Source organism: Schistocerca piceifrons, chromosome 1, assembly GCF_021461385.2.
Source record: "Schistocerca piceifrons isolate TAMUIC-IGC-003096 chromosome 1, iqSchPice1.1, whole genome shotgun sequence".
Taxonomy (NCBI): domain Eukaryota; kingdom Metazoa; phylum Arthropoda; class Insecta; order Orthoptera; family Acrididae; genus Schistocerca; species Schistocerca piceifrons.
The window spans coordinates 1,136,911,574-1,136,936,317 of NC_060138.1; the positions used below are offsets into that span (position 1 = coordinate 1,136,911,574).

General features: G+C 44.3%; 1 protein-coding gene across 1 annotated transcript in view; it reads right to left on the minus strand.

Annotated features, from left to right (window-relative positions):
- LOC124778436 (facilitated trehalose transporter Tret1-2 homolog) overlaps positions 1 to 20,427 on the minus strand; it is a 259,132-nt gene extending 238,705 nt beyond the window's left edge. The window contains exon 1 of the mRNA XM_047253643.1: positions 20,351 to 20,427. Coding sequence (XP_047109599.1) covers positions 20,351 to 20,389 — 39 coding nt within the window. The 5' untranslated portion in view covers positions 20,390 to 20,427. The remainder of the gene's footprint in view (positions 1 to 20,350) is intronic.
- Positions 20,428 to 24,744: the final 4,317 nt, after the last annotated feature.

A 24,744-nucleotide genomic window follows, 5' to 3' on the forward strand; every position in this document is an offset into this window, starting at 1 on the left:
AGTAACTGTTTCCTTGATGGGAAGAGAGGGCACGAAACATTTATTTGAAGTGCTAGATGCAATTTTAATGCGTTTTCTACTCCTACACATTAGCCTCGCTGGGTACAAGTTAGTGTTGCCATCTTAAACGTAGAGTTATGTGTCACAGTTTTTCTTATTATAGTTTTTCGTTACGAAATCATGTTTTGCAGAGTTTTGAACACTTTCCATCGAATAAAAACAACGTTTTCCATTTACAAGTCTTACATCTACTTATTGCATCCAAAATATTTAGTGTAAATACGATCATATTATCCGACTGTTTGGAGGTGGCTATGGCTGTGTTCTCAAAGTGCACTCAGCCAACAAAGGCTGTTTTACAATATAGACGCTAAATGAACGGCAAAATTTTAATGTGAAGTGTGCGATGCCAAACTGTATCACAACAGACGGTAGTCTCTAAAATCACTGGACACGGATCGAGATGATTCAACGAGCGGCTAGACGCCAGAGCGAAGTAATGTATATAAGGTGTTCTGAAATTCCCGTTACAAACTTCTAGAATTTGTAGAGGGGAGTGAGTAGATAATATTTTGAATTGGAACCCACGTCTGGAAACGTACCGTTTCCGTGCTACAACTATTTGAATACATACTGGTAACACGGCCAGTTTTACAAGTAATTGATTTGGCATGACCCAGTACATCACTTGTTTTCCAGTTCTACTCTTTCATAGCCAAAGAAATTGCTCGTGCGTTCGTTGACGGGTTCTCTTCTACGTGATGCAGTACGGCCGCTTCCAGCTCGGGTGTGCGGAGTTTCCTCGGAGCACAACGATCACGCCTGCTGACGGTAAAGGTAACCCTTTCTCGAAGCCGTTGCGTAACAAATGGTCAAATGTGTGTGAAATCTTATGGGACTTAACTGCTAAGGTCATCAGTCCCTAAGCTTACACACTATTTAACCTAAATTATCCTAAGGACAAACACACACACCCATGCCCGAGGGAGGACTCGATCCTCCGCCGGGACCAGCCGCACAGTCCATGGCTGCAGCGCCTTAGACCGCTCGGCTAATCCCGTGCGGCGTTGCGTAACTGTGGCGAAGAGGGTATGCGATGGAGTCGGACGTTGTGGAGAACGATCTTGGTAAAGGCGACGAGCAGGTCTTCCAATGCCGTGGGATTCGCCATTCAGAAGGATCATGCCAGTATATTCTGCAAACGTGCACTCAACCATGTTGCTCTAGTACTCACGGACACGCTACTGAAGCTTGAACCAGGACAGAGAGGTAGGGCAGGTGTCAAATGACATTAGCGGATTCGACATAACCACCCCCACTACGACTACCCTACTGCATACCTAACAAGCAAATACGTTTTCAAATGGCTGTAGCACGGAAGCGGTACGTTTCCGGACAGAGGTTCCTGTTTAAAATATTACGTACTCACTCCCCTCGGCAAGTCCTACAAAATTGTAACGGAACTTTCCGAACACCCTGTACAGAAAACGTCACCTACTTGTGTACCCAGTGGCACTTTTCCATCCATCCTAGAGAAACAAATGCCAAAATAATAGAGAAAAACATCCGAGCGTTGGGTGGCAGAGACTTTTACCTGACAATCATCAACCGTCAAATTCACTTAACTTTAACCGTGAAAGATTTCATATTAACATTCGATCGCAACCAACATGGAACCCTCCCGTACCAAACATCCAAAATAAAGCTCGAAGTAGGCTAAAACTGCCATCATTGGTTTTTTAGCTATATTCCTATGCTTGCGAGAAAATAATAAAGAATTAAAGAAGACAATTTTTTGTTTTGTTTAATCCTGAAATGCGTTATACCACAATTGTGGCATCTCCGCTGGCTTTTTTATTTTATTGTTTCTGAAATATGGTACACCGACGGAAAATAAGAGTCGCAGCACCAAGAAGAAACTGTGTGGCACAAACGAAAATTAGTAGGCGAGTCCCCACACCTGAAAGATGTCTCTTCAAATTTCTACATCTACATCCATACACCGCTAGCTACCTGACGGTGAGTGGCGGAGGGTACTTTGAGTACCTCTATCGGCTCTCTCTTCTATTCCAGTCTCGTATTGTTGGTGGAAAGAAAGATTGTCGGTATGCCTTTGTGTGGGCTCTAATGTCTCTGATTATATCCTCATGGTCTCTTCGCGAGATATACTTAGGAGGAAGGAATATACTGCTTGACTCTTCGGTGAAGGTATGTTCTCGAAACTTCCACAAAAGCCCGTACCGAGCTACTGAGCGTCTCTCCTGCAGAATCTTCCACTGGAGTTTATCTATCATCTCCGTAACGCTTTCGCGATTACTAAATGATCCTGTAACGAAGCGCGCTGCTCGCCGTTGGATCTTCTCTATCTCTTCTATCAACCCTATCTGGTACGGATCCCACACCGGTGAGCAGTATTCGAGCAGTGGGCGAACAAGCGTACTGTAACCTACTTCCTTTGTTTTCGGATTGCATTTCCTTAGGATTCTTCCAATGAATCTGTCTCGCATCTGCTTTACCGACGATCAACCTTATATGATCATTCCATTTTAAATCACTCCTAATGCCTACTCCCAGATAATTTATGGAATTAACTGCTTCAAGCTGCTGACCTGCTATATTGTAGCTAAATGATAAAGGATCTTTGTTTCTATGTATTCGCAGCGCATTGCACTTGTCTACACTGAGATTCAATTGCCATTCCCTGTTTTGTAGCGGCGTTCGTAGCGACAAACAATTCGCTGTAGAAACGGCTTACGAAGTCACCGCCACACTTTTAATAGCGGGCCGACCGGTCCGCTGGAACAGTGAACAGAAAGATGAAAACCCAAACACTCTGGTTAAATAAAAGTCGGTACTTATCTTTATTAACGAAGATACAGAAACACAGTAGTGAATTCCGTGTCTACAGAGATCTGTCTAGTTCGAGTCGGAGCGGCTAGGTCAGCGTCGGCTGACGGCAAACAACAACTCTGCTGCGATGAACACACAACTGACTAGCAAGTACACAATTCGGTGGCGAGTATACAACTGAGCGGCGAATACAGAACTGTCCTAGCGCTCGCGACTCCAGCGCTTAAGAACCCAGAAGCCAGCGGTGGCGCGCGCAGACTTGCGGCGATTTGCTGTCTCGCTGGCGCTGCTTATGCGGACGGCGTCCGGACTTTGATGCTGCCAACCTTTTGGCAGCGGGCACGGGTGGCATTACTGGCTAGGATATAACACCCTGCACCATGCGTCAATTCATTGCAGATCCTCCTGCATTTCGGTGCAATTTTCCATTGTTACAACCTCTCGATGTACCACAGCACCATCCGCAAAAAGCCTCAGTGAACTTCCGATGTTGTCCACAAGGTCATTTATGTATATTGTGAATAGCACTCCACTGCGGCACACCTGAAATCACTCTTACTTCGGAAGACTTCTCTCCGTTGAGAATGACATGCTGCGTTCTGTTATCTAGAAACTCCTCAATCCAATCACACAATTGGTGTGATAGTCTATATGCTCTTACATTGTTCATTAAACGACTGTGGGGAACTGTATCGAACGTCTTGCGGAAGTCAAGAAACACGGCATCAACCTGGGAACCCGTGTCTATGGCCTTCTGAGTCTCGTGGACGAATAGCGCGAGCTGGATTTCATACGATCGTCTTTTTCGAAACCCGTGCTAATTCCTACAGAGTAGATTTCTAGTCTCCAGAAAAGTCATTATACTTGAACATAATACGTGTTCCAAAATTCTACAACTGATCGACGTCAGAGATATTCGCTGTAACTGTCATGAATGTCAGCTACATTTGAGACTGGACGAGATGATTTGAAGAAGCTAGTCAAGAATGCCTTCAAGGAGACAAAGACGCCATTATCAACATCTCACTTAGGTGGACCGAATTCCGCAATAGGACTATGAGAAGCTGGATGTTCCTTCTGCGATACTGCAGAAAGACTTGGCAGGAACATAGCCACGGCATATGATTGCTGGGAGTGGTGGTCAGGGGAATCTACCGTCGAAAGGAGACTGGGATCTGGATGGCCACGTGGCACTACCAACAGAAAAGACCATCGTGTTCGGTATATGGCTCTGGAGTATGGTACTGCATCCGCAGCAGCAATATGAGCCGCTGATGCCACCACAATGAGACAACGAACTGTCACGAATCGGTTCCTTCAAGGATAACTCCCAGCCAGACGCCCTGTAGCGTGCGTTTCGCTGAACCCACCCACCACTATTTGGGACTTCAGCGTTGACAAGTGACAGTTAATTGGAGGGCAGGGTGGAGGTCTGTTGAGTTTTGTGATAACAGTTGATTCTGCCTCGGTGCCAGTGATGGTCGTGTGCTGGTTGGAAGGAGACCAGTTGAGAGCCTGCATCCACTGTGTCTACATGCTAGAGACGCAAGACCTTGTAACACCATAATTAATACTGTAAATATTTTGTACTGATTATGTCTGTTTAATTCAAGCATGTATTTTTTTTACTATGTAATGTCTTTGACCTATTCCAATTCTTTGTATTAATTAGAGAAAAGTAGTATTTAATTATGGTTATGTTATTTTGACTTATTAATGTGTTTAAATGTTGGGATTTTATTGGTTCAAATGGCTCTGAGCACTAAGGGACTTAGTCCGCAGCTCGTGGTCGTGCGGTAGCGTTCTCGCTTCCCACGCCCGGGTTCCCGGGTTCGATTCCCGGCGGGGTCAGGGATTTTCTCTGCCTCGTGATGACTGGGTGTTGTGTGATGTCCTTAGGTTAGTTAGGTTTAAGTAGTCCTAAGTTCTAGGGGACTGATGACCATAGATGTTAAGTCCCATAGTGCTCAGAGCCATTTGAACCATTTGAACGCAGGATTCGAACCTACGACTGTAGCGGTAGCGCGGTTCCAGACTGTAGCGCCTAGAACCGCTAGGCCACATCGGCCGGCCTGGGATTTTATTAAATATGTTTGCTTGCAACCATGTATAAACTGGTACATGCCTAGGGACTTGCATTGTATAAAACGAAAAGCAACAGTACTTTCCATCTGCAACGGAAGTGAGTTGCTGCGCTAGGAAAAGGTGGATGTGGCGCTCAGTCTGGGCGCCAAGTGAGAGAGCACAGTTGAAACGTCCCCTTTCAACAATTTTATATATGACTGTGCTTAACCTGACACACAATATTTTTGTTAGCGCAACGCAATCTGACTTTCAAAATTCCCTACAAAAGAATGGCCCTGACTAACATTAAACTATACCTTTCACAAATCACTTACCTCACAAAAACCTTCGCTGCTCAAGCTACTGCAATACAGCAAGCGCCACTACTGCCAGCTAAATAAAAGATTCAAACTACTAAAGGCACTAACTACTGATAGGGATAGTTAGCAAATGAAAGATATTAATAGAGAACAAACAATGTATTTACCTTAATATCATCACAAGTCATAATATATATCAGTTCATGACAAATTGCAAACCTCCGCCATCTCTCTCCCCACATCCACCACTGCTGGCGGCTCACCTCCAACTGCGCAACGCTACGCGCTGTTCACAGCCAGCTGCCGCTGCCCAACACTACAATGGCAGACAACAATGCAAACTAGCCACAGACTGCACACAGCACAGCCAGTGATTTTCATATTGAGCGCTACGTAACGTTGCCAATAAGAAAACATAAACAGCCTACTTACATAGAGAAAACATAAACAGCCTACTTACATAGCGAAAACATAAACAGCCTACTTACACAGTCATTCGGCACTAGCTACTGGACAGTCTGGTCTCAGCAGCAAGTGAGTGAACAGCGCAAGTGCCGAGTGTAGCATACAGTACCTGGATTAATATGGAAAGGCCTCGGATGTGTGTACGGTTATAAAATTGTGCTCTATTAATGGAAAGGGCTGTAACGTTGGAAAGGTCACCAAGAAGAAGATGATAGAGCCAATTACATCCAGAGGAGAGACTAGTAGCTGTTAAGTACTCGCCACCGATATTGCGCAATCACTTCGGCAGTTATAAGATGTCAGAATTTTGTCAATGTATGAACCAGTACATTTAAGTGATGTTTAGTTTGCAATAATCAGGCAAATATTGTGAAACTTGTGTCCGATCCTTGAGTTGGTTCTTGTCATGATACCTCTTAGGATCCACTCCACATAAATCAGTCCCCTAGAACTTAGAACTACCTAAACCTGACTAACCTAAGGACATCAGACACATCCATGCCCGAGGCAGGCTTCTGAGGTAATCAGTCCCCTAGAACTTAGAACTACTTAAACCTGACTAACCTAAGGACATCAGACGCATCCATGCCCGAGGCAGGATTCGAACCTGCGGCCGTAGCTGTCGCGCGGTTCCAGACTGTAGCGCCTAGAACCGTTCGGCCACTCTGGCCGGCAGATACTGTGGTTTCAATTGAAGTTAAGGCAGGAAGTTAGTGATGCATTTATGAAAGCCTTCATAGTGATTGATTTGCTTTATTTCAAAGTGTTTGTGCTTTAAAGATTAACTGCATTCAATTCTGTTAGTGAAAATTATTGGTTGTCTTAATGGCAATAAGACAGCACGTTGTTTTGTAGTTAGAGTGTAAATGCACTTAAAGTCATACTGTGCTTAAAATTATATAGAGAAAATTGCCATCATTAATTGTTTTAAAAGCCATGCAAGATGAGTGAAATTAGTGAAAGAATAATACAAAAATTTGCATCTTACAAATTGTCTCAGAAAAGTGTATTTAGTTTGCTTTTTGGCATTGGACAGTTTAAGGGTCCCCAATTTTGACTTGCTTGAAATGAATAAAGCTGCTTTAATAATGAATACATTAATTGCAGTTGAAGTAAATTTTGAATTTTATGTACTTTGTGTGATGAAAATTTGAAAGCCAGTTTGACAGCCCCCACCAACAATTTTGCATATTGAAGATAAAGTTACTGTAATTGCAATTTTTTAAATAGGAACCCCCATTTTTATCACATATTAGTGTAGTACATAAAGAAATATGAATGTTTTAGTTGGACCACTGGCCATCTGGCTTCCCCCTTCAAGCTAGACTAGTTTCGTTCTTTGTAGTTTTTTCGTTTGATGCTTATTTCGTGAGATATTTGGCCCGGTCACTATCAATGGACCACCCTGTACATACAACATTTTTGTAGGTTAGGAATACGTTGCCAGCAAATTTTGTTGCTGGTTAGATTACAAATATAATTTACCTTCTTTTAGTTTGTGTGTTTTCTGTGGGCGCCAAAAGAAATCAACTACAAGTCTATATTAACACAGTATTAATCTGCAACACAAGGAAACAAGTTTACCATAAGTCCAGAATTAGCCCGGACGATCATGATTTTTTATTGCTATCTGTGGTAGTGCCACGCCTGCAAAAATGTGTGGAGTTCGGGAGTTTTATGTCTGGCGAGGAATTTTTTTTTTAATTTTAGACCTACATCGCGTTTTTAAACATTCACTTACGGCTGTGCCTCTCTCAGCCGACCTTGTGCCAAGTTCTGACGTCGATGGAGAGGCGTGCCTGCCGGTTCTTCCACAACATCTCACTTACCGGTACTGCTGGTCATTTGGCAACACAACAAGGGCAGTATGTTTATGTAGTTTTGCTGTGTGAAGTAGCTCGTCGAAACGTGTTTGATCAGTTTACCTCTGTTCATTTTCTGTCTCATCGTTTAGTCACAGGCAAAAGAAAGTGTGTGTTTAGTGTTAATCTGTAACAAGAATGTAAATGTTTGAGATTGTGTAATGACAATAACAATGAACGTGCTTATTGCACGCAGTGTACCGGAGAATTTTCTGTCGCACGTAAAAGAAAGGGTGATATTAAAGACCACGTGAAAAGAGTTAAACATAGGAGTGCTTTTAATACTACTGCTTTACCAAACGTAAGACCTTCTTTAAAGGTGGGGATAACAACGATCTGGATTGTGTTGCTAAAGAGGGTACATTGTCATACCGCAATGCTAGACACGAATTCTGTTACAAAGCAACAGCCTGAACATCTAAACTGGAACCGAAATCCAGGCAGTTATTGTTAACGTTAATTTCCCATTTACATCTGTTAACGTGTAGTGTACTTTGGAAAACATTAATTATGTAACAGTAACGGTGGACAGCTGAAACAGAAATGGAATAAAATGTAAGATATTTCAGTCTGCAGAAGCGAAACTTTTAAATGTCGATGAAGTTTAAGTAAAACTGCTCAAATTTCGACGCAGTACCTTTTACAGTTTGTGAAAAAATTCAAAGGCGATGAAAAGTTTCTTCTTGTACTGCTGTCTACCGAAAAATTCAACTGAATAAATGAAGTTTAATGTTTCAGTAAACTGTTAAGACTTTTAAATAATTTCGAAAACATGTTCTGGGTTGGACCCGATAAAACATAGTAAAATCTTAAAAATGGCTGCGAACAAGCAAATGTATAAATCTGAAGAGGTTGAAAAAATCAACCAGCACCTTGACTTAGGTTTCGATAATTCTAAAGATATCTTCTTCAGAAGACTTAATAAACTTTTGTTTTGCAACTTGTTGGCTAATTTTTTTCAACCTCTTCATAAAATAAAGTAATATTTCCTGGGTTGGATCCAAAAATATGGTAGGCCTAATATTAGGGCAACGTCTGAATTTAATTTTTATTTTGAATATAACCTCTAAGCTACGTATTTGTAAGTAGGCTGATGGTAACGCCACGTAGTGATCGGTATGAAAATCGCTGGGGGCTCTGTGTGCAGTCTGTGGCTGGTTGGACTCATGGTTGGAATATTCGCTTGTGTAGAATTGGGCAGTTGGAGGTGAACAGCGCGTAGCATTGGGCAGTTGGAGGTGAGCCGTCACCAGTGGTGGATGTGGGGGGAGAGATGCCAGAGCTTTGAGAGCGGACGATGTGTGTCCGTCAGAAAAAGGAAATTTATTTACTTTTGAAGACTATTAAGGTAAATAAATTGTTTGTTCTCTACCAAAATCTTTCATTTGCTAACTATGCCTATCAGTAGTTAGTGCCTTCAGTAGTTAGAATCTTTTATTTAGCTGGCAGTATTGGCGCTCGCTGTATTGCAGTAGTTCGAGTAACGAAGATTTCTGTGAGGAATTAGCCTAATGGAACGGAAAAGTGTAGACGTGACGTACGTCTACAGGCAAACAAATGATTACAACTTCACCAAAACTGGATGATTTATTCAAGAGAAATAGCTGGACAAATTGAACAAATCAATAAACCGCCGGTCCTCCTATGGCCCGTATGCAAGCTGTTATTCGGCTTGGCATTGATTCATAGAATTGTTGGATGTCCTCCTGAGGGATACCATGCCAAATTCTGACCAGTTGCGGCACTAGTCGTCAAAATCCCGATGAGGTTGGACGGCCCTGCCCATAATGCTCCAAATGTTCTCAATTGGGAAGAGCCGGCCGGTGTGGCCGTGCGGTTCTAGGCGCTTCAGTCTGGAACCGCGTGACCGCTACGGTCGCAGGTTTGAATCCTGCCTCGGGCATGGATGTGTGTGATATCCTTAGGTTAGTTAGGTTTAAGTAGTTGTAAGTTCTAGGGGACTGATGACCATAGATGTTAAGTCCCATAGTGCTCAGAGCCAATTGGGAAGAGGTCCAGCGACCATACTGGCCAAAGTAGGGTTTAGAAAGTGCGAAGACAAGCAATAGAAACTCTCACCATGCACAGGCGGGTATTATCTTGCTGAAATGTAGGTTCAGGATGGCTTGCCACGAAGGGCAACGAAACAGGACATCGAATATGTTCAACGTACTGCTGTGCTGCAAGGGTACAGCGGATGACGACCAAAGAGGTCCTGCTATGAAAAGAAATGGCACCCTAGATTATCCCTCATGGATGTCGCACTGTATGATGGGCGACAGTCAGGTTGGTATCCAACCGCTGTTCAGGGCGTTTCCAGACGCGTCTCTGCTGGTCATTTTGCCTCATTTCAAAGCGGGACTCATCACTGAAGACAATTCTACTACAGTGAATGAGATTCCGGGCCCCAACCAGAAGTGATGGTCTGGAGTGCCATTTCTTTTCATATCATGACGCCCTTGTTTGTCATCCTCCACTCTCCTACAGCACAGCGGAACGTCGACGACATTCTACGCCCCGTTTCGCTGCCCTTCAAGCTAAGCCATCCTGGACCTGTATTTCAGCAAGATAATGTTCGCCTGCACACGGGGAGAGTTTCTACTGCTTGTCTTCATGTTTGCCAAATCCTACCTTGGCCAGCAAGGTCGCTGGATCTCTTCCCAATTGAGAACGTTCGGAACATTATGGGCAGGGCCCTCCAACCAGCTCGAGATTTTAACGATCTGACGGGCCAGTTGGACAAAATTTGGCACGATATCCCTCAGGAGGACACCCAACAACTCTGTCAATCAATGCCAGTCCGAATATCTGCTTGCATAAGGACCAGAGTTGGACAAACACGCTATTGACTTTCTCAGTTTGTGGAGCTTTTTTCTCTTGAATAAATCATTCATTTTTTCTGAAATTGTAATCAACTGGCCGGCCGGAGTGGTCGAGCGGCTCTAGACGCTTCAAACTGGAACCGCGCGACTGCTACGGTCGAAGGTTCGAATCCTGCCTCGGGCATGGATGTGTGTGATGTCCTTAGGCTAGTTAGGTTTAAGTAGTTCTAAGTTCTAGGGGACTGATGACCTCAGCTGTTAAGCCCCATAGAGCTCAGAGCCATTTTATAATCAATTGTTCGTCTGTACATGTAAGTCAGATCTACAGTTTTCCGTCCCTTTCGACAAATTCCTTCGCGGGGCGTCGACCTTTTCTTTTTTTTTTAAGACTGTAAACGCGTTTATTGCTACTATGCACTTAGCACCACCATGCATTCGTACATAACGACAGAGATTTCCTTAAAACCTCAGAGTGCTTATTACCAGCGTACCCAAAGATTACTTCCGTTCGAATTCCGATACCATACACAGAGTTGTCCGCAGCTCGTGGTCTCGCGGTAGCGGTCTCACCTCCCGAGCACGGGGTCCCGGGTTCGATTCCCAGCGGGGTAAGGGATTTTTACCTGCCCCGAGATGACTGGGTGCTGTTGTGTCGTCTTCATCATCAACATTTATCCCCATTACGGTCGGGAGAGGGCAGCGGCAAACCACCTCCATTAGGACCTTGCCTAGGCGGTGCTGGTCTACCGCATCGTTCCCTTACGCTCTGTCAAACAGCATGGGACTACATTTCCATTCCATACACAGAGTTGACATCACAGATAAATAATGTGGCTAAATTTGGAACAACACTGGTTTGGGCAGCCAACAGATATGTTGCTTGCTAGTCTGCCGAGGTTGCCTGCTCAGTGTCGAAAACCCAATGGGCCTTGTCTCGGTCGCACAGGGGCCTAATTGCTTGCCGGTTAACGACCAAACAGAAGTAAAAGTCCAAGAGCAAAAGGTAAGTGGTACGTGGAATTTTAGTGGCGAAAGCAAAGATACGCGGTGTCACGTTCTGCGGGCAAACAAAGCAATACAAGCAACCCTCCACTTGCGGAGCGTGGGACGACAGTCATTGCGCAAACACTCTAACTTCCTGCTCAAGTTATGCTCACGGCTATTTCAGAAGCACCTGTCCATAAGCCGAGACACAGCAGTCAGGGTCCCTTCTTCCCTGGTTTATTTCTTTGCTGGTTTATATTCGTGTTTAAACAACATATCTCTCAGATAGTTTAAAACAATTATGATATTAGAAATGTGTTGTTCGTCCGCAGCTGTTAAAAGTTTCTTTCCAGGATCTTGTACAATAAAACTATCAACAAAACATATTAATCTATATGTCCATTGATAGGCACTTTTGTCCGTCTTATGACTAAATCGTTTCTGTATATAATCAGCTCCCAATCCCTCGAGACCATCACCACCAAAACGATAATACACTACTGGCCATTAAAATTGCTACACCAAGAAGAAATGCAGATGATAAACGGGTATTCAGTGGACAAATATATTATACTAGAACTGACATGTGTATACATTTTCACGCAGTTTGAGTGCATAAAGCCTGAGAAATCAGTACCCACAACATCCACCTCTGGCGGTAATAACGGCCTTGATACGCCTGGGCATTGAGTCAGACAGAGATTGGATGGCGCGTACAGGTACAGCTGCCCAAGCAGCTTCAACACAACACCACAGTTCATCAAGGGTAGTGACTGGCGTGTTGTGACGAGCCAGTTGCTCGGCCACCATTGACCAGACGTTTTCAATTGGTGACAGATCAGGAGAACGTGCTGGCCAGGGCAGCAGTCGAACATTTTCTGTGTCCAGAAAGGCCCGTACAGGACGTGCAACATGCGGTCCGTCTTTATCCTGCTAAAAAGTAGGGTTTCGCAGGAATCGAATGAAGGGTAGAGCCACGGGCCGTAACACATCTGATATGTAACGTCCACTGTTCAAAGTGCCATCAATGCGAAAAAGAGGTAACCGAGACGTGTAAGCAATGGCACCCCATACCATCCACGCCGGGTGATACGCCAGTATGGCGACGACGAATACACGCTTCTAATGTGCGTTCATCGCAATGTCGCCAAACACGGATGCGGCCATCATGATGCTGTAAACAGAACCTGGATTCATCCGAAAAAATGACGTTTTGCCATTCGTGCACCCAGGTCCGTCGTTGAGTACACCATCGCAGGCGCTCCTGTCTGTGATTCAGCGTCAAGGGCAACCGCAGCCACGGTCTCCGAGCTGATAGTCCGTGCTGCTGCAAACGTCGTCAAACTGTTCGTGCAGATGGTTTTTGTCTCGCAAACGTCACCATCTGTTGACTCAGGGATCGAGACTTGGCTGCACGATCCGTTACAGCCATGCGGATAACATGCCTGTCATCTCGACTGCTAGTGATACGGGGCCGATGGGATCCAGCACGGCGTTCCGTATTACCCTCCTGAACCCGCCGATTCCATATTCTGCTATCAGTCATTGGATCTCGACCAACGCGAGCAGCAATGTCGCGATACGATAAACCGCAATCGCGATAGGCTACAATCTGACCTTTGCCAAAGACGGAAACGTGATGGTACGCATTTCTCCTCCTTCCACGAGGCATCACAATAACGTTTCACCAGGCAATGCCGGTCAACTGCTGTTTGTGTATGAGAAATCGGTTGGAAACTTTCCTCATGTCAGCACGTTGTAGGTGTCGCCACCGGCGCCAACCTTGTGTGAATGCTCTGAAAAGCTAATCATTTGCATATCACAGCATCTTCTTCATGTAGGTTAAATTTCGGGTCTGTAGCACGTCATATTCGAGGTGTAGCAATTTTAATGGCCAGTAATGTATATGTTCATTTAAAGGCACTGGTACTTTTTCTTTTGTCCGTCTAATGACTAAATCGTTTCTAATCATAGCGTGTAGGCTTTCACGGCCGGCGTCTTCAGTAATTAAAACTTCCGGGCTAAGAGGCCGTGGTCCAATAGTAGAAATACTTCTCCCTGACGTTTCGTTGCCAGCTGCGGGCAACATCATCTGAGGTGAGTCTACGACTGGCTGCTAGGCCGTGGAGGTCCTGTTTATATAGAGCGCGTAGAGGGCGCCACCACTCGTCACGTGTTGTCAACAGTAAAACTATCTCTGGCTGGCGTCATTACTCTCGATCGAAGGTAATCGATTGTCACATCTTTGGTACAGAGTCGATCGCTATATCTTATCTAGCTTCAAGTCTTCTTCTTTCCTGTTAAAATTATTGTGGTGTTTTAAAATCTCTACAGCCTCTCTATACATACGTGCATAATAATGCGATGTCTTAGCTAGCACGCTCGTCTCACTAAATTTTATTTCATGGTCACCCGTTTCAAAAACATGTTCCACTACAGCCGATTTGTCCGTGTGTCCCAGTCGACAGTTCCTTTTATGTTCAGTTAGGCGAGTATTGATACTTCTTTTTGTGGTTCCAATGTAAACCTTCCCACAACTACACGGAATCTTATAGACACCAGGAGTAGCTAGAGGGTGTCGTGCATCTTTCGACGATCTTAAGCATTCACTAATCTTCTTGGTGGGTCTGAAGATTGTTTCAACTCTGAACTTGCCCAGCACTTTCCCGATACGGTCCGTAATATTGTGGATGAATGGAAGAAAAACTTTCCCCACCGATGGTTGTTGCTGTTGCACGTTTTCGGACATTTTTCTTCTGGGATGGAGTGCTCTATCTATCTCCTTGCCAGCGTACCCATTTTTCTGGAAAGCGGTTCGCAAGTGGTTTAGTTCCTCTTGCAAATAAGCTGGCTCACAGATTTTATTAGCCCTGGCCACCAATGTCTTGATAATACCTCTCTTCTGCCTGGGATGATGGTTTGAATGCTTATTGGAAAAACTGATCATCATATTAAAAACTCTATGCACTTCATCGAAAAATTGAAGGAGATTACCGTCAGCCCCAGTGATATTCTTGTCAGCTTTGATGTGGTGTCTCTATTCACCATGGTTCCTGTCAACGAAGCTCTTGCTTGCATATCTGACATATTTCCGACTGATATAGTAGCTTTGTTTAGACATTGCAGAAGTAAAGCTGTGAGTACCGGGCGTGAGTCGAGCTTCGGTAGCTCAGATGGTAGAGCACTTGCGCTGCTCTCCGTTGGATCTTCTCTATCTCTTCTATCAACCCTATCTGGTACGGATCCCACACTGCTGAGCAGTATTCAAGCAGTGGGCGAACAAGCGTTCTGTAACCTACTTTCTTTGTTTTCGGATTGCATTTCCATAGGATTCTTCCAATGAATCTCAGTCTGGCATCTGCTTTGCCGACGATCAACTTTATATGATCATTCGATTTTAAATCATTCCTAATGCGTACTCCCAGATAATTTATGGAATTAACTGCTTTCAGTTGCTGACCTGCTGTATTGTAGCTAAATGACAAGACATCTTTCTTTCTATGTATTCGCAGCACATTACACTTGTCTACATTGAGATTCAATTGCCATTCCCTGCACCATTCGGCAATTCGCTGCAGGTCCTCCTGCATTTCAGTACAATTTTCCATTGTTACAACCTCTCGATATACCACAGCATCATTCGCAAAAAGCCTCAGTGAACTTCCGATGTTGATGAAGATATGAATGTATTACGCCAACTGAAGATAGACTAAAATAGGAAAGCCATCTGTCTTTCTGCAGAGAACTTAGTCCACAGTCAACCACCATTAACGTGCATAAATTGAAGTAAACCAAACGTTGTCGATCCAAGGGTTTGTTAGCACCCTAATGTGCTTTAATAGACGCTGTGCTAAATTTCCCTCCGCTTCAAATCATTTCACTCAGCGTGCTATGGATGAACCACTTAAATTGTGGAAAAGGAAGAGATCTTTTGAACACAGACGTTTTTTGCTATGTGTATAAAAAAATGGCTCTGAGCACTATGGGACTTATCATCTGAGGTCATCAGTCCCCTAGAACTTAGAACTACTTAAACCTCACTAACCTAAGGACATCACACACATCCATGCCCGAGGCAGGATGCGAACCTGCGACCGTAGCGGTTGCGGGGTTGAAAACTGAAGCGCCTAGAACCGCTCGGCCGCAGAAGACGGCGCTATGTGTATAACCTGTTTAGTTTAGTCGATAGACGGCCGAGGTGGCCGAGCGGTTCTACGCGCTACAGTCTGGAACCGTGCGACCGCTACGGTCGCAGGTTCGCATCCTGCCTCGGGCATAGATGTGTGTGATGTCCTTAGGTTAGTAAGGTTTAAGTAGTTCTAAGTTCTAGGGGACTGATGACCTCAGAAGTTAAGTCCCATACTGCTCAGAGCCATTTGAACCAAGTTTAGTCGATACGAGAGTGCTAAGATGATACGCAGAGATCTTACCCGGGAATCTCTGCAAGGATGACGCCGTTCTTTTTCCGAAGAGCTACTAGGTAAATTCACAGGAAAATTTATTCGAAACAGATTGTAAAACAAGCCTCCACCGTACATCGCACGAAAAGATGAAATAAAAACAAGTTTAGAGAGAAAAATTCAAAACAGACTAAAGGAAGTATAATACCTCCATAGTACGTCGCATGAAAGCATAATAAGAATAAGAACAAGATACATAATGGCAGACACATGAAGACGACTGCTTTTCCTGTGGTCTGTACGCGAGAGGCACAAAAAATGGGAAGCCCAAGAAATAGTGCGGTGTATCCATCACGGACTATGAAGTGAAAAAAAAGGAGGAAACTTTCAGTTTTAACATCGCGTCATTATAGACGGAAATCAAGCTCGGTCTGACAAGAATGGGGAGAAAAATGGGCCGCTTGCGTTTCAATGGAAACATCCCAGCATTCGTTTAAAATTTTTATGGGTTGCACGGTAAACTTAAATCTGAATGGCTGCTCTAGAATGCGAGTTCAGCAGGGTCCACCGTCTTGTTCTGACTGGGTACTTGTGATGAAGTCCCGCACCGCCGTACGAGAGAAGGTCCTCGCGGAGGTGGTTTGCCATTGCCTTCCTCCGACCGTAATGGGGATAAATGATGATGATGAAGACTACACAACAACACCTAGTCATCTCGAGGTTGGGAAAATCCCAGACCCCGCCGGGAATCGAACCCGGGATCCCGTGCGTGTGAAGCGAGAACGCTATCGCAAGACCACAAGCTGCAGACATTGTGTACTTGCAGGCAGATGAATTGGAAGCACGGAGTATGGTAAACCTCGCGTCTCTAACTTACAATTAGAGAAGGCATTACAAGAGAAGGATGCCACATTAGGTAGTAGAACAATGTGCTACGATCGTGTCTTGAAACTCCCACTCGTCCTTGCATTGAATTACCTACGCGTATATAAAAGTTGTACGCGAGGGTGATTGGAATCAAAGGGTTTAATGAGTAACATGACGCACTAGAAATTTCTCTTGTCTTCTCGCCTACAATAATTACATTTCTGCGAAGACAGATAGATGCCGCACGCTAATCACGCCTCTCTCCACAACAGCAAGACGCTGATAACGGCTAATACACTTGAGGAAACGGACCCTTCATCCGCAGGAGATAATGGAATGTGCCTGATATTCTGCCGTTATCATCATAGCGCATTCGTTTCTGGGAACCGGTTGAACAACGGATGATGTGATGTATTGTACTCTAGAAGGTGAAACGCAATCAAAATGACAAGCTGAACGACCAAGATTTGTCAACATGGAGGAAGTTTCCATGTTTCACGGTATTGTGACATTGTGTGGAGTAAGAATAGCAGCAAGAAGAACTATACGTGAAGCTAACTGGCAAATTCAAATCTCGCACCTTAAAGAAAAATAGAAAAAATGAGCACAGACTTTCTAGAACGATTAATATTCACTTTAGATAAGAATGTCGGCAACAAGTCATATTTTTCTGAAAAAAATTATTTATTTAAACAGTGAGCAGATTCGATCATTTCCTGCTCACCTTCAAATGATTTACGATCAGTTTTCATGCGTCATGCAGATGGTGCACTCTTCGCTTTCAGTCGTGATATGATGATCTATCTGATGTCAGAAAATATTGGAATCACAGGTTAAAAATTTATCAGCAAATATCAGTGGTTGCTGCCTTTATAATACAACTATTTCAATAGGTCCACTGTATTCGTCCATCCATCAGGGACAAAATGACTGCAAAACATACGTCTTCAAAGAGTTGTGTTACACGTTAATGCTAATAAAAAACAACAGTTAAATTATTACACGATAACTTTCTTGGAAAATCAAAACTTGTTTACCGGGCAGGAACTGTAACCAATTTGTATGTACAAGTGCTGGCTCGAAACATGGCAAAGGAAACAGCTTTCAATTAGACAGAACCTTTCAACAATGAACATAGATGCCAGAAAAGAACAAAGAGTATTTTTTGGACTCCAACAAATCAATATCTACAAAGGTGGCGGAAATGGCTAGAGGCTAAGTGTATGAAGAGTGTAACATATTTTTGTCCAAATAATAGAAACCTTATGCTCTTCACAAAGCAGAATCAATTTGTAAAGAAGTCAGTGCGCTTCCACACAAAGAAAGTACGTATAATTCTGAAGTTTCACAAAATTTGGAATGATCTTTCGAGTCAGCCGTACGTAATATATTGTCGATCTAAAATGGGCAAAAAGGAACCAACCATTTTCAGCCATACATAGAATGAAGAACTCCGATGGATTTTGATAGGGTGAAAAGTATGTTTTCGTGTGTGCATGTTATACATATTTATGCATCTGGCCCACTAATAGCTAAATAAAGCAACACCAGTGAAACAGATACTGGTAATAGCTCAAAACTGTTCAAATGTGCGTGAAATCTTATGGGACTTAACTGCTAAGGTCATCAGTCCCTAAGCTTACACACTACTTAACCTAAATTATCCTAAGGACAAACACTCACACCCATGCCCGAGGGAGGACTCGAACCTCCGCCGGGACCAGCCGCGCAGTCCATGACTGGGTAATAGCTAGGAGAACGTTTTGCAGTCTAGCATGTGAAATCCTACAGAACTAGCATGAATGGCGGTAGCTACGAGGGAGCGGAGTACAACTCATTTAATCGAAAGACACTCGAACCCTTAATGTTCTACGTAAAAGACGGTTCGAATCCCGGACCGGCACACAGTTCCAATTCGTCAGAAAGTTATTACAGTTTATATTCCATTGTAAAGAGAAAGTACCACTCTGACGAACTACAGTTTTCAGGAGTCTTCCAGAACACCGTACGTAACAGATTGTAGAGTATTCGGGAAACACACGAAACACACTGATGCGCATCACGTCCACTACTGGTTAGAAAAAATTTCACCAGTGAAAGAGATATCGAAAACGACTAGGACGCCAACAACTGGCAAAATTACAGCAGGAAGGAGAAGAGCACAGCTCAGCACAAAACGGGTTCGAGTCCCTGTCCGCTATACAATTTCAACTGGGCAGGAAGTCCTTAAAAGCTGCAGAGAGAAAGTACAGTTCTCAAGTATTACAGAGCGAAGTTCCGCATTGATCGTACGCAACAGGTCACTCGACAACCAGTGAAAAGTACAACAAGCAATTTGCGCACTCTTTTTCCACATAAAGTTTACCGATGAAACATATAAAAAGAACTAGGAAGACTTGTTCTGTTTAAAACGCGTAAACCTACAAAACTGATGTCACTGACTGATTACTAACTGGGAGAAGCGTGTATACTACTTCTGTTACAAATGAGAGAAAAGAACTCCAAGCACATTACCGATTGGTCAGATCCTTTTAGCAGTAAAATCGATAATTTTTTTAAAAATTGCAAAAGTTCGATCAAATGTTTTGTGAAATGATTGACCTAAAAGTAAGAAACAAAATAGATTAGAGGAACATTTGGCGCACCACATTTGCTGTACATGAACGAGGATCCTAAAATATGAGTCAAACGTTTCTCTAATCTATTTCATTTATTTCATCTAGACAAATCATTTCATAAAACATTTAACCGTTTTCTTTATCTTTTTTTGTTTCAAGTTTTGTTCACAAAACAATCTCATTGACACCTCATTTGCTTTCCTAGCATGTGCTGTTCTCGAAATGTCGTACATTTACTACTTGATTCGAAAGAAATAGTTATATACCCAACGAGTGTAACCAGACCTTGAAAACATGAACGTTTTGACATCTCATTTACACAGCTAGCAACATCTGTTCCTGAAATATTTCTTTTCCCTCACATCATGAATTAGGTTTTGCTTACTTATCCTAATTACTTCCAAGCAATTAAATATTTCTTGCCAAAACTAGACGTCACCCTGGTCAATTTGATATCCCATTAGTCCATTCGCACCCTCGGTTAGGGTACGAAAATTCGGAAAAGAACCCACTGTTAATCAATAAAATTTTTCTGGGTTTGTGACCGTATTGTCAATATGTAAAACTAGCGACGTTTCGGTCACTATTGAAGTGACCTTCTTCAGGGTGTTTTTGTTTACTGTAACAGTAGTAGTAATAGTAAACACAAGCACCCTGAAGAAGGTCACTTGCATTAGTCACCGAAACGTCGCTATTTTTACATATTGACAATGCCGGTCACGAACCCAGAAAAATTTTATTGATTTTGACAATGGCCGCGGAAGCCTACGTTTATATTTAACGCACTGAGTAATTTACAGGGAGTCTTCACTTCCTCAAACATTTGACCAATAACGAGTTATGTGATTTAAGGAGCCACTGAGTAGGAAACTATGCACTGTGACAAAACTGCACTGAACACTCGCGACCACCACAGCTGACGGAGCGACGCGAGTAGTCTCGAGTAGAAACGCAGCCTCGCAGACAGGGTGGCGAGAGCGGCTTTCTCGCCGCCAGCGCCAGATCGCGGACGCCGACTTCCGCTCGCGAATCTCGGCGCAGCGTGCTGCAGGAGTGGCTGCTGCCCCGGACGGGGCCGCTGGAGAGACAGAGACTGACCTGCTTGAGGTAGGCGGCGCTGATCCCGGGCAGCTCCATGGCAGACAGGACTGACGAGGCAACAGACCGCCGCTGCCCACTGCACTGCACTGGCGGCGCGCGCCGGCGCACGGTGCTTATATAGTGCGCCAGACGCCGAGCAGCTGCCGGCGGCCTCGCAGGCCGGAGTCTGCACGCGGACTCCAGGCTGGCTGCATCTCTCGTCGCCCCACTTCCTAACTCACCTGTTTAGTGTAAAACTTCTTTTTTTTCTTCGGATTGGTGCTGCACGTCACAAAATAATTCAGGCTTCAAAGTAAAAATTCTAGCTATGTAAACTGTATGGACAGCTATGTACTCTACTGGCCATTAAAATTGCTACACCAAGAAGAAATGCAGATGATAAACGGGTATTCATTGGACAAATATATTATACTACAGCTGACATGTGATTACAATTTCACGCAATTTGGGTGCATAGATCCTGAGAAATCAGTACCCAGAACAACCACCTCTGGCCGTAATTACGGCCTTGATACGCCTGGGCATTGAGTCAAACAGAGCTTGGATGGCGTGTACAGGTACAGCTGCCCATGCAGCTTCAACACGATACCACAGTTCATCAAGAGTAGTGACTGGCGTACTGTGACGAGCCAGTTGCTCCGCCACCATTGACCAGAAGTTTTCAATTGGTGAGACATCAGGTGAATGTGCCGGCCAGGGCAGAAGTCGAACATTATCTGTGTCCAGAAAGACCCGTACAGGACCAGCAACATGCGGTCCGTCTTTATCCTGCTAAAATGTAGGGCTTTGTAGGAATCGAATGAAGGGTAGAGCCAGGGGTTGTAACACATCTGAAATGTAACGTCCACTGTTCAAAGTGCCGTCAATGCGAACAAGAGGTGACCGAGACGTGTAACCATTGGCACCCCATACCACCACGCCCGGTGATGCGCCAGTATGGCGATGACGAATTCACACTTCCGATGTGCGTTCACCGCAATTTCGCCAAACACGGATGCGACGATCATGATGCTGTAAACAGAACCTGGATTCATCCGAAAAAATGACGTTTTGTCATTCGTGCACCCAGGTTCGTCGTTGAGTACACCATCGCAGGCGCTCCTGTCTGGGATGCAGCGTCAAGGGTAACCGCAGCCACGGTCTCCGAGCTGATAGTCCATGCTGCTGCAAACGTCGTCGAACTGTTCGTGTAGATGGTTGTTGTCTTACAAACGCCCCATCTGTTGACTCAGGGATCGAGACGTAGCTGCACGATCCGTTACAGCCATGCGGATAAGATGCCTGTCATCTCGACTGCTACTGATACGAGGCGATTGGCATCCAGCACGGCGTTCCGTATTACCCTCCTGAACCCACCGATTCCATATTCTACTAACAGTCATTGGATCTCGATCAACGCGAGCAGCGATGTCGCGATACGATAAATCGCAATTGCGATAGGCTACAATCCGACCTTTATCAAAGTCGGAAACGTGATGGTACGCATTTTTCCTCCTTACACGAGGCACCGCAACAACGTTTGACCAGGCAAGGCCGGTCAACTGCTGTTTGTGTATGAGAAATCGGTTTGAAACGTTCCTCATGTCAGCACGTTGTAGGTGTTGCCACCGGCGCCAACCTTGTGTGAATGCTCTGAAAAGCTAATCATTTCCTTATCACAGCATCTTCTTCCTGTCGGTTAAATTTCGCGTCTGTAGCACGTCATCTTCGTGGTGTAGCAATTTTAATGGGCAGTAGTGTATTTATTTTAATCTTCTATTAGTCCATCTCCCCTTACTCCTCATTCTCTCTCCCCCCTCCCCAATCTCTGTCTACCTCACCCACCCTCACTCTCTCTGCATCTCCTCCTGCACCCCCCCTCTCTCTCTCTTCATCTGCTCCTCTTTCTCTCTCTGTCCATCTCCTCCTTTCCATCTCTCGGTCAACCTGCTCCACCCCCTCTGTCCACCCACTCTTCCCCCTCTGTCCATCTGCTCCTTCCCTCCTCTGTTCAACTCTTCCGCCCTCCATCCCCTCCTCCCCTTCTTTCTGTCCATCTCTTCCTTCCCCTTTCTCTGTACATCATCTCATCTCCCCTCTCACTGTCCATCTTCTTCTGCTCTGTCTTGCTGACCGTCGCCCCCTCCCTCCTCTCTCCATTTACTTCTTGTTTCTTTCTACGTCCATTTCTTCCTCTCCCTTCTCTTTATCCATCTCCTCCTACTTTCTTTCTCAGTTCATACCCCCTCCTCCTGTCCATATCGTCCTATCACGTTATAACGTCGCTGTCTGGCTAACTAGCGGTAGAGCTGTATGTATTGACGTTATGTAAAAAATCTACTTGGGCTGCGCTGAAATACCACCGAGTGCCTATTATTTGTCTCGATCAAGTCAAGCAATTACGTGCTCCCCGGCGCATTTAAACACAGCTACACGTAGGGATATATCAGTTCCTATTCCGGTATTAATCATAGCTTCATTACCTGCACAATACCAATATCTCCACTAAAGTTTTTTTAGTTTACTAGAGCCTATTAGTTCGTGATGAGAGGGCGGTGGTTTCCTTGCCACCGGATTTGCCCTCTATTTTGCAAGACGACGCAACGACTGTTGTTAAGGTCTTGCGGTTTTGGGTCCTGTCCAATTTGTTGCCTCGGATATTAGGGAGAGGATTTTAATGTGCTGCTGGGTGACTGGCTCACCCAGGTTTTAGGTAAGAGGTCCGCCAGTCACGATTACCTACTTGTTTCACTTCGATTTCTGTTCTCTTTTCCTTGTGTTTCCTTTCCTTTTTTAGTGCGTTTCTTCTCCTCTTGTTTTGCCTCTATATGTGAGGATTTTGAATTGCGTCAGGTCTGTGTCTTTTAGCCGTTTTCCTTGTTCGCTGTCCGTCTTCGTCCCTTCACCGCATGTGTTCCTGTTTCTATGCGTTTTGGCGCTGATGACCATGCTGTTTAGCGCACGAAAACCTCAAACCACACACACACACACACACACACACACACACACACACACACACACACGAGTCATGCGTCGGTGGAGGATGAGTGGCTGGAAATGACTGACAATAAACTCCGTTTAGCCAAGACCACAACGCGTGTGTGGTGTACTACTTTCCAGCCCCGTAGACGGGACGAGGTTCTCCTCACTCGGCTTTGCATAGGCCACAGTCCTATGGCGCATGGTTTCCTGCTGCGGCAAGAGGATCCTCCTATGTGTGGTGCCTTTAGCGTCGAGGTCTCTGAGCACCACGTTTTATTGGATTGCGTTTTATTTTCTGACCAGTGGGCCGCAGCTGTCTTGCCGGCGGATCTGCCATCTCTTTTAGGAAATACTCAAACGAATGTGATTAAAGTTATAAAGTTCTGTGATTTGTTCAATGTTTTTACCAAGATTTTAGGGAGAGATTCTTAATTTGTTCACAGGATGACTGGCTCAACCCATATTTTACGTAAATGGCCAGCCAGTAACAATTTCCTGTGGCATCCTTGACGCTCCTTTCTCGTTTTACTTACGTTTTATTTTCGTATACAGCATTTAGCATCTTTTCCCGCTGTCTTTGCGTGTATGCTTCCATTTTACTAAATTTGTCCACATTCGTTTCTTTTAATGTGTATCAGGGAGCTGATGACCTCGACGTTAAGCGCCCATAAGCCCCAACACACACACACACACACACACACACACACACACACACACACACACACACACAATTTCGTGACAGAGCGATAATTTGTTAATGCGGCAAAGAGTACTTATGTACGCCGCGTTCCTTGGGCAATCAATGTCGTCGCACAGATAATTATTTCCTGAGTACACAATTTTGAATGGATTGAAAGAAGTTATTAAAGCAGTAATAACATTGAATGCTGATTTATTGCACTATTTTCACATCCTAACATTGCCGTAAGGAAGTAGCTTTTCATATCTGGTGTTGTGTGCTGTCCTTAGGTTAGTTAGGTTTAAGTAGTTCTAAGTTCTACGGGACTCATGACCATAGATGTTAAGTCCCATAGTGCTCAGAGCCATTTCCTATCTGGGTGGAATTAATGACATATACTTCAGTCCAAGATATTATGCAAGTTCCAGAGTCCATTAACTGATTTTACGAAAGTTAATTCTTTTCTCATAATTCGGTTTCAAAGTTAGTCTCTATATCGATCCATCATTAATAGTTTCTAACTTTGGGTAATGTCCAGTCTTTCATTGAAAATATTCAATTTCAGACAATTTCGAATCTTTCACTAGCTGGATTCTACCTGATATCCTATTTGAAGTTACTGATTTACTTCTTACAAGTTCAGTGCGTCGTAGTAGATCACATATCTTTAGCGTTCAAAAAAAACGAACTCGTCGCGCCCACGCATACGAGCACACGTTGAGGTACGACTTGCTCCGGCAAACTCTCGTAA